A 10,127-nucleotide genomic window follows, 5' to 3' on the forward strand; every position below is an offset into this window, starting at 1 on the left:
ATTAAACATATGTACATATTAAACAATTGGTTATTTAACGCCATTAAGTGCGTACGTAAGCACACGCTCAATTAATCAAATTTCCGTGGATCCTGTTGCTCGTTTTGCGAGATCGCTAAACAACGATGTACCGACGAGATCTGTGAAAATCGGTTTCTTTTAATAAATCAAGTTTAAACTTTTGCATTTTGGCATTTTTCGCATGTATAATGTATCATATTGAGAGCCGTGGCAGTAAAAGGGTTAATGATGCGTGATGGGAACGTAAGCCTCGGTTACCGTTCTCAAAGGATGAGAATTGCGTTACGGCGAATGTGTGCGCGTGCAAACACACAGCGCTTGAGGTCGAACGCGAGATACGCGTACATGTAAGCAAAATACCGAAACCATGCACCAGCCCTCAATCCCCGGAAGGATACGCGCTCGAGCACACGGCACGGTATTATTCCAGCTTACGCGCGGTGTTGTCGTAGGACTAATGAATCCACCGATAACCGTTTACTCGATGAATACCCACGACTCGTATCGTCTTCGGCGACTTACCGCATTAATTATCGGTGTTTTGTGGTTCGATGTTCGGAAAGAACTTGAGTAGCTTTGTTGTAATTAGATGTAAGTATTCGTTTTCACCAAACGAAGACTACAGAGAAAGAAACATAAATTATAATTCCTATTTTTTTTATAAAGCAATAGTTTTAAGATTTAGTACAGTCAATCGATGATAAACATGTAACCGAATTTATACTTTTATTTGGTTTTTGAAAATATTTGAAAATATTATTGACTTCAAAATTGTAAAAATACTCGTCGTAATGTTAATATATCGCATGTCATATCATAATAATTATGTGTTTAGCTTCTACGAAACTTTGTTATTTTAATTATATAATATAGTTAAATAATAAATACTATAATTAAATTATATAATAAATTATATAACATAATAAAGAGAACAAAATATCAGCTATTTCATCGTTTAAGTCTTAACACTAGAACTACCACGTCAGTCAAAATCACTGGATTGACAACTTTATTTTAAAATTTCTACTTCATGTTATATTTTTTCTCCGCAATGATGTAATGACTTTTGCAGGAATAGCTAAAGGAATGATATAATAAACTTTAATTTTGTTTTATTCATTTAGAATGAAAGTAATTTTGTATCGTGGTTACTTATACCAGTATCGGTAAAATTGACTGATCATTCTGCAGAGCACAGTCGTTGGAATAAGACCTGATTTCTCGTTATACAAAGCAATATTTTACAAGCCTTGAAAATGTAAACGATTGTAAACAAGAATATTATTTCAAAAAGGCTTGTGACACAAGAACGGTACAACGTATACCCCACATCTTCGTGATAGAATTTGTATTTGATCAACGACGCAAAGTTCCATTTTTAACAAACACTATTGTCGATGTATAATTTCCATATATCCGCATTACTTAGAAACAAATGAAAATATTATAATAACACTGTGATTAGTTTCACTTGGAAACTCTTGACGTTAATCAAGTAGCCAGTGCACAAGGTACGGCTGTTGGACGATGTACGTAATTAAATGTAACTCGAGTGTCTTCGAGCAACCTCTTTGGACACCATAGCCTCGGCATGGTTATTTGGTAAATTAAGAAGAAGGATTTCGTTCTCTCTTAGAACACATCCGGACATCTCCGCTGCGCTTCGTTGCAATTCTCTTTTAGGAAGTAAGCTCTCTCGTACTCGGTCATTGAATCAGTGTCGTCGTAGCTCGCTGGTAACCTGAAACGAGGAAACTTCGCTGAATTATCGGTACAGCGCGAGCGAGAGTAATTATTAAAGGGAGGAAAGAGTATATCTTGATGAGTAAATAATCTACAAAGTATTTTCGTAATCATCCGAAGGAGAAGTTGCACGAGAACGAGAAGTCGAAAAAGACACCGGATCGTAAAAACCTAAAAGATTAGCCTTTTTATGGCTCGCCTTTTAGCTCTGTGAAATTCGAAACTAATCGAAACGACCCGGAAATATCTAGGAAAGTTCGAACATTTCGCACCACCTTGGTAATTATCAGAAGCAACACCACGAGCTAGCCTTTTTCCGGATAGAACAACAAGCTGGCCGGCCTCGGGGCCGTGCAAGAGCTCTCGGATTTTTGCCGCGCCGGAAACTTCATAACGATTATTAAAACGGAACGACGGGAAAAGTTGTGGAAAGGAATTGCGCGAGCCTCGGCGGGCTTTCGAACTTTTCCTAGATGCAGCCGGTCCGATGACGACGTTAAACGTCACACCGGATGTCATGAATAAATTCAACGTGTTATCGAAAAAGTGTAACGCGACCGTCATGCTGCCAGCTTCGAGCTGCTTCTTCAGGATAACTTCACGAAAGACGTGAACACGATGACACTTTGATAGCGAATGCATCCGTCATCTCCTTTCCCTCGTATCTTCGTTAACTTCTTTTCATCTTTTATCACTTCGTGTACGTCCTCTTTTTCCTTTATTTTCTTCAAGCCGAGTATGGTTAAGAAAAATTATATTCCGTTCAGTTTGTCCACTCGGTGTTTTCTTCATCAATCAATCCACGATTAATCAACGCATCTCATTTTCTTCGTCTTCCGCTATTTACCGGCTTCTCGATATTCCTCCTTAATCAATCTTTTTGCTAATCATCGTTTAACCATTCACCAGTGCTCACTCTGGTCATCACCTTCTCGACGTTTTCACTTTCCCTCGCGCCGATCAACGTTTGATTAATCAGCGTTTTCCATTCGGTCCGTCATCTCTTTGCTGTTCGATATTATCTCGATCAATCTTCCTCCGTCGATCGCACTTCGCCTCGTGTGATCTTCCATTTTCGATCGACGGCTGACTGATCGATCCTCTCGGCGTTACAACAAATGTATTTAAGCGATCTACGTTTTATCTGCTTCATTAAGGAGACCGACGAAATCAAAATTATTTATTAGCTTAAACGTTAAAGATACTCACGAAAACACAGCGTGCATGATCTCTGCGAGGAAATGGCCTTTCCCGATCTCCCTCCGACTCCTTCTAGAGGCGTTGCAGATTGCCTTCAGGACGCAGGCCTTTCCATCTTTGCCTTGGCTTGTACGATAGAACAAGAGAGGATGGTTACAGGGCGGTTAAAGGGACACACGGATCGTTTATCATTATCAGACTCGTTATCGTCGCTCGGCTGTCCGTGAGTCGGCGGTCTATTCATTAAGTTCGCAATAATACCATCGTGCCTTGATACTGGCCGAGCACGAAGTGGCTCGGTGTAAACCAGCGAACGTTTACAACCGCTCTCTCTCCGCCCTTTCCAGCTAACCTCGCCCTTGCCACCGTTTCCCCCGCGAGTAAATACTGCCGATTATACATAAAGCACCACGACCTTCCTATTAAGATTCGGATAATCCGATGCTGTACACTCGCTACGCTGTGCACTGCAACCTGCTGCGAATCTCGAGATAAAGTCGAGCTGTGTCAGGTGACTCAAGTTTGGAGGATTTTGGAGACAACTGTGGTATCAATCGATACAAGATATTTATTTTTTAATTGAGCATCTGTAAATGTTTTGTGATACAAGTGGAAATGTTTCCCGGAAACTATCAAAAAATTATCGAATGAAACTTTCGAAGGATACCATTTCTGGTCCCCATCGAGTATCGAAGTTCAGTGACCGTGTTAATTTTGTATCACCCTGTACCTCCGACCGTAAACGATAATCTTTGCCAGAGACATAGAGATCTCTTCTGTAATCGTCGCACCGTATATTCGAAACACCGAGGTTGCTATTAAAATTAATGCAGCCGATGTTGTCGTTCGCTCTCATTACCTTCGACAGAAACTTGCTCGAAGCTACGTGTGCATCCGGTTAGAAGCAGCCAGCTTCGAGAACAATGGAACAACGATCAAGTACAACTGAATATCTACGCTGTCCTTGCGATCAGAAAATTCGTTGCCACGTAACATCTTGCACGATCAAGGGTAGGATAAACGTGTCGGGAAAATAATTTTCAACGACGCTGGAACAGCATTTCCTGTGACAGTTTACCGATTCACCACGCGTATTTATTGTCTCTAGGGGCGAAACGTTGGGAGCCGGTAACGAGGCGAACGAACGAGAAATCGATTTGGAAACGCGGCAGGCAGTAAATGAAACGAGCATAAATATAAAAATTAATCTTGACTACCATTTGTCGGCGTCGCGCCGAACCCCGATACACCAACTTGACAAATGGTTACCAATATCGGGCAATCGAAGATATTTATGCAAGCAACACGCGATGGCCGACCGCGCGACGACTCGCCGTTGCGTCGAACGGCTGTTTTAATCGATCGATAACGCCTTCTTTCGAGTTACGCTTCCGCGTAATACACCCCTTTCGCATATCCGGAGAAATCTCCGGCGTTTGCTAACACAGGAACGCTGTCGGATATGTTTTCAGCGCTCGATTCGCTTATCGATACAAGTCGCTTCAAAATGATATTTATTTAAATTTTTGTACATCTGTTGAAATATCCGAAGTTCTAATGACTAAGCATTTCTTAATTTTAATTTTTAATTTATTTATTTTAGTTTAGATCAAACGAGAAATAATTAAGCATCGCGTAAAGAATATGATATGATACTTTAGTTTCCTTCGGTTTTGAAATGCCAGGTACTGGGTTTCAGAACCGAAGAAAACTGAAAAGCGTTTCAACTTTTGACGTAGACAGTATCAAGTCAGGTAACGTTTGAATATTGACAGCTAGATGATTGAAAAACTAAATCTGTGCCTCGAAAATAGTCTCTTGCCATAAATCTAGCCTAACGTCGAACTCTAACAGGGATGAAAGGTTTAAGATACAAAAGCGATGCTCTTGGATAAATATCGGAATGGAATCGCGTGGCATTTATGACTCGAAGATTTTCACGCGGATTCTAAACATCGAAACAATTGGCGAGTGGATCAACGGCAGCTTCTGGTTCGGTCGATCGATCCTCGAGTTCCAGCTCAATCGACTTCTTAAGGTTTCGTGCACAATCACACGTCTAAGGCAGCATTATTCGCGGGGAAACAAAGCGAGCCACGTTCTCTGATGCCTCGTTCGTTCGTTCGCCGGTCGAAATTCCAAGCTAAGGCTCGAACCACGAAGAAAGGAGCCGCTTTATCGTTAACGCGATTCAGAACCGCACAATCGCGGACCGTCCGCCAAAAACCTACGGCTCTTTCACCACCCTCGCTCTCTTTCTCTCTTTCCTTCGTTCCATCGACAGAGAAACGAACGACGAAAGCTCAGTTTGGCAGCGCCGTGCTTTGTTCCGTCCGTCAGCTTCTTCTGGACGCGTCCAAAGAGCTGAAACGGTGGTCGAGATGGAACAAGAGAAAGAGAAAGGGAGACGTAAAAAGGGAAATAGAGAGCTTTGAGCCAGCTGAAAAGCAGAGAAGGTTGCATCGGTTGACGTTTCGCGATCGCCTTCCGCCATTTTCGTGGGTCAACGTTTGTTGACGACGAGGAGAGAGGAAAAAGAGCACCTGGCTCGAGAGCCGGCCACTTAACCCTCCCTCGCTTTTCGTTGTCGTTTTTCGCGATTATCCGGCGAGAATCGGACAAGTGGCTGTGGAGAAGGCCGGCTCTATCGACAGTAAAAATTCGAGACCGCGGAATTGTTTTGCATCCAGAACGCCTCTTTAGCCAGGGCCGACAACGAACAGGCCCTTTGGGGAAAGGAACAATAACGCGAACCCTTCGAACGCCGCTGCAAGAAAGACTTGCCTTTCGTAGGGGTGAGACAATGCCAAAGCAAGTAAAACCGGTTTCCATGGGCAGCTTACATGGAAATTACTTGCAGTTTAATGGAAATGAATATTAACAAGATAACACGCGAATAGTGTAAATAAAAAATACCAGATCTTTCATGGTTTAAGTGATTAGAATTAAATAATTAATTTTTAAATATTTCATTTGAATAATGCTCGATTCTGATTTTTATTCCATAGAGCTCACATCTAAAAGTTTCAAATCGTAACAGACAGCGTGACCAAACGTTCGAATCCTTTTATGAGAAATTTTAATGAACAGGCAATATAATAATTATATTTTATATAAGCTTTGATGATACATTGCTTTCGTATCATTCTACGTATAAGTTGGCTGCATTAAAATTTCTTTTATAATATGTAAAGTATAATACGCTACGATAAATATTGTATCGTCAAATAAATTTATATATCGCCGTGTTCGCTGATAAAATAGAAAAGTGACTAGCATCGTTCGAGATGATCGGGTTAATTGTAAATGCATGGGGCCCTTTGCCAGTATCTCCTTTGAAGATCGCGACCGATTTAATCGCGTTTTCGATATCCTTCACAATCTCGTATAGCCGAGGATTTAATTTCGTAGGGCGGCACCAGGTTCTGGAAGAACGCCACGATATCCAAATTGCTATCTAAGTGACCGCGGCGAGCGTAAAAGCGCATCGAATCTACATCGACCAACTTCGTTAAGGGTTCGTTAACATCCTCCTTATGGGATTGTCGAATAGGAACTCGCGTATATATTCTTCGTTTAGCAGGAAGGCTAAAAGTTTGTCAAATCTAAACCTTTCGATTGGGAAAAGTCATCAGGAACAAAATCTAAAATAAGCTATTGTCAAAGGATCGATTAAAGAAAAAAGCTCGTGAGTGTTTCTCGAATGCGAGCTTTCCGATTTGCAGAAATCTGTCAAAAGAGCTGTTAAAAAATTCTCGTCAAATAATCGATTAAAAGAAACTCGCGACTATATTCTCCATTAACCAGAGAACCTCGAAATTTTTAGATCGATATTTTCGAGTAGAAAAATTTCCGCGAGCAAACTCATTAAAAAATCGTAAAGGAAAAACACGTTTCCAGGAGCCAGCAAGAAAATTGATAAACCGGCGCAGATGCACGTTGCAAAAGCCAGCAAAGGGTTTCGTAAATATAATACTCTTTGATCCCTTCGTGGATTCAGGAATCGTTCGAGCGGACTGCACGAAACGACCGACAAACTTGTCTGGAATTCTTCATCGCACGAAAATCGGGCGGCGAAGCGTGCAAAGGGCTCGAGAAAGCCTCGTCAGGCCGGAAAGACAGACGGGTAGACAGAAAACGGAAGAAATTCTTTTTTCTTTCCTTCCTTCTCCTTTTCTCCCGCCACTTACCTTCCCAAAAGAAGCTCCATCTTACGGTACAGTTGCCTTCTGCTTCGACGATGGTAATCCCCGAACGTGTTCGACAGCGTGCTCTTCGAGGGCAGCTCCCATGCCTGGCCAGCCGTCAATCCGATGGCGAACATTCCCTCAGGCTTCGCGTAGGTAGTGATGGTCATGCAATACACCAGCTGCGCACGATCGAACGTTTGACATCGGCCATTAAATGATTTCTTTCGAGAGATACGTGCAAGTCTGGTTTGATGATTTCTTTGAGGATTTACGAAATGCCTCTACAGAGATTGGTGTGAAATTAATGCAACATATTGTGTAGAACAGACGTAAAAGATTTATAGGAACTTGTATTTGAAAATGGCTTACTACGGAGTTACAAAGCTTGAAAGGAGCCGTATCCATCGTGTACATTTTATAGAATGTGATTTCCGGTTCCATAGCTTTGAACTTTTCTTGTTTTCTTTTCTAACAAAATTATTACTGTCTTAAGTGTCAGTTATTATTCACATGACTACGTGAAGTTTTAAATCGTAATAACTATACTTTAATTCTTTTACAGTGCGGAGAGACTCGGGTGTGCCATTAGATATATTTGATATATTATAAATTATACGTTTTAAATGTCATCATACGTAACCCGTTATTGCTATTTATTTTCTATAAAGTGTTGAAGGTATGTGTTTTTCGAGTCTAATATTAAAAAAAAGTAAGTATCCTTGATGACAAAGGAACAAAAATCTGAATTGGAAAAAAGATTCTTTTATCTCTTAAAAGATCTCCTTTATTCTGTGATATATCACGGATTCGTATAAACTTTTTCCATCTATTTGATTCAAAGTACGTATTAGCAATTTCGCTGACATATAAAGATGCACTGCATGTCTAGATACGGGCAAACATTGAAAGAACAGAAACGGGCATTCTTAGGATGTTAGATGCAACTCCCAGCTCGAAATTTGCCAAGTTGTTTAAGATGAAATGGAGAAAGACGCCTGTGGTCAAGTAGAGGGTGAGACGTGGATGTAATTTCTGGAGTGAGAAGATGCCGACAGCAATTGGTAAATGGAAAGAAGTGGTTCGTTCGTCGATAAAATGTAGTTCGAGTGCTCCGATGAATGGAAAGCAATGAAGTTTTATCGACGAGGAAAGATGCACGCAATGAAACGGCAAAGTGTGGAGGAAGATGGTCCACCGTGTCAAAGTTCACCGTGTCACACCGACGCTTTATTGATTGTTAAACGTTAACCCGCATTCGAATTTCCGCTCCTATCAACAATTCATCTCACCCAATTACCGACGCTCCAAGGAGAAGCTGCTTTCAGCTCCTTTTAGCGCTTGAATTTTCCATGGGAACGTTCCGAACACACGAAGCTAAAGGACTCACGGCCGAAACGCAGCCAGCTTCAGGCCAGGCCGCTTATTAGAAATTATCAGAGCATCGTTTACAGCGCAACTTCCGGCAACTTATCCAGTTAAGATGCGGCCAAGAACGGACGTGTATGCGTGATTCACAGCATGTAACGTTGTAACCGAGTTTTCCACGATGTTATTAAAGGGAAGTAACGATGTTCTAGGATAGTCGAGAAGTTTCATCAAGAAGTAGACTCACTTGAATGTTGCTGCCTTCCGGAAACACCAGGTACTCGCCCTCGAACTCTCTCTTCGACCTTCCAACGCTTTTATTCCTCATTTCCTCTCCCTTTGTCCACTCGCCAGAGACTAAGACGTTAGAATACAAAAGTTCCATGCACAGTATAAAAAATAAGAGATACATAGTGTCTGGCGGTTCGTTAAACAGTGCGCAATTGCTTCGGTCAACGCAGGAGAAATCGGTGAACGTGTTCCTTGCTTCGAAGAAGACGTTAAGTGACTCGAAATGCCGGATGATATAATGACGGGTAATGGTGGTTAGACCGTTCCTCGGTCGTTTAGCGGGACAGTTTAAGGCGGCATCGTTAAATCGCCTTAAATTAGCCGTTAAAATGTAGCAGTACGATCGTGCTTGATTTTAACTAGCCCTGAATATACTTTTTATGGCGCGACATGGACTAGTGTATTTAAGCAACTGTGTTCCAACGATATTGTGTCTCGGAGGGGACTATGGGACAACTAACCGTAGAAGAGATTCTGTCCCTAAACTACGTTTTTCAATCTCTCGCAGATAAATTACTCTGTTGGGATACGGTGGCTCTCTGGGAAGATCTACTTAACGGAAGATTAATCTCGAAAAAGTGTCAACTTGTTGAAAGTTCCACCGAATCTTCGTATCCGAAACTTCACTCGCAAGATTTACAGCGAACTTGCTCGAATGTTTCGAAAAGAACAGTACGATACGAAGTGTATTATTAACTTTTCCATGTGAATGATCGGAAGGTTCTCTTTCTTGTCGAAAGTATCTTCTTTAATTATTAGTTACTAATCCAATGATTAATTCCCATAATCCAATGATAAATTTAATTTAGAAAAGAATGAAAACAATAAACAATTGGTTCTCAAGATTTACGAATTTTCCAGCTTCTCACGCGCTTGTCGAAATCTACAATTTGTTGCAAAGGAATACACGTCGAAGAACACATTCTTAAAAATCGAATGTTACAATCTTCTACGGATATACCTTTCTAACATTCCCATAACGGAATATGTATATTAAATATAAATAATAGTCGTTGTGAACACATTTTGCAAGAAGATATTTGCTACTTCTGTCGCTAGTTATTACAGATAATTTGGTTAATTATTGGATCGTACTCGCCGAAATAAATATGTAGAACACCTTCATTATGTGTAGAGATGATAATAAAATAGTTTTGTATTTATTTAAGATGTGATTTACAAGATATTTATGGATACCCATTACACGTGTTTCAGCGCTCTAGTCTCACTTTTACAATACGTATGGAACAGTGACATTCTTTTCTTCTACGAGACGCTACGCATGTGCATACTCACATACATACTCTCACACGTACT

At 40.9% G+C, this 10,127-nt stretch overlaps 1 protein-coding gene across 1 annotated transcript; it reads right to left on the reverse strand.

The window, feature by feature from the left end:
• Nucleotides 1–1,343: 1,343 nt before the first annotated feature.
• LOC132906588 (uncharacterized) lies at nt 1,344–9,030 on the reverse strand. Its single transcript, XM_060958916.1, has 4 exons — nt 8,767–9,030; nt 7,155–7,333; nt 2,974–3,090; nt 1,344–1,762 (listed from the first exon to the last, which is right to left on the reverse strand). The coding sequence occupies exons 1-4, from the start codon at nt 8,929–8,931 to the stop codon at nt 1,654–1,656; spliced, it is 570 nt and encodes a 189-aa protein (XP_060814899.1). The 5' UTR covers nt 8,932–9,030; the 3' UTR covers nt 1,344–1,653.
• Between the last annotated feature and the right edge of the window lie 1,097 nt (nt 9,031–10,127).

The sequence above is a fragment of the Bombus pascuorum genome, chromosome 4, assembly GCF_905332965.1.
Source record: "Bombus pascuorum chromosome 4, iyBomPasc1.1, whole genome shotgun sequence".
Lineage (NCBI taxonomy): Eukaryota > Metazoa > Arthropoda > Insecta > Hymenoptera > Apidae > Bombus > Bombus pascuorum.

Bases quoted from the DNA above. Each gene is read 5' to 3' on its own strand.
- LOC132906588 (XM_060958916.1), bottom strand. From the start codon at position 8,931: ATGTATCTCTTATTTTTTATACTGTGCATGGAACTTTTGTATTCTAAC. The intron at 7,334-8,766 runs GTGAGTCTACTT...GATCGTGCGCAG, and splicing joins CGGAAGGCAGCAACATTCAA to CTGGTGTATTGCATGACCAT. The intron at 1,763-2,973 runs GTGAGTATCTTT...TCCTCGTTTCAG, and splicing joins ATCATGCACGCTGTGTTTTC to GTTACCAGCGAGCTACGACG.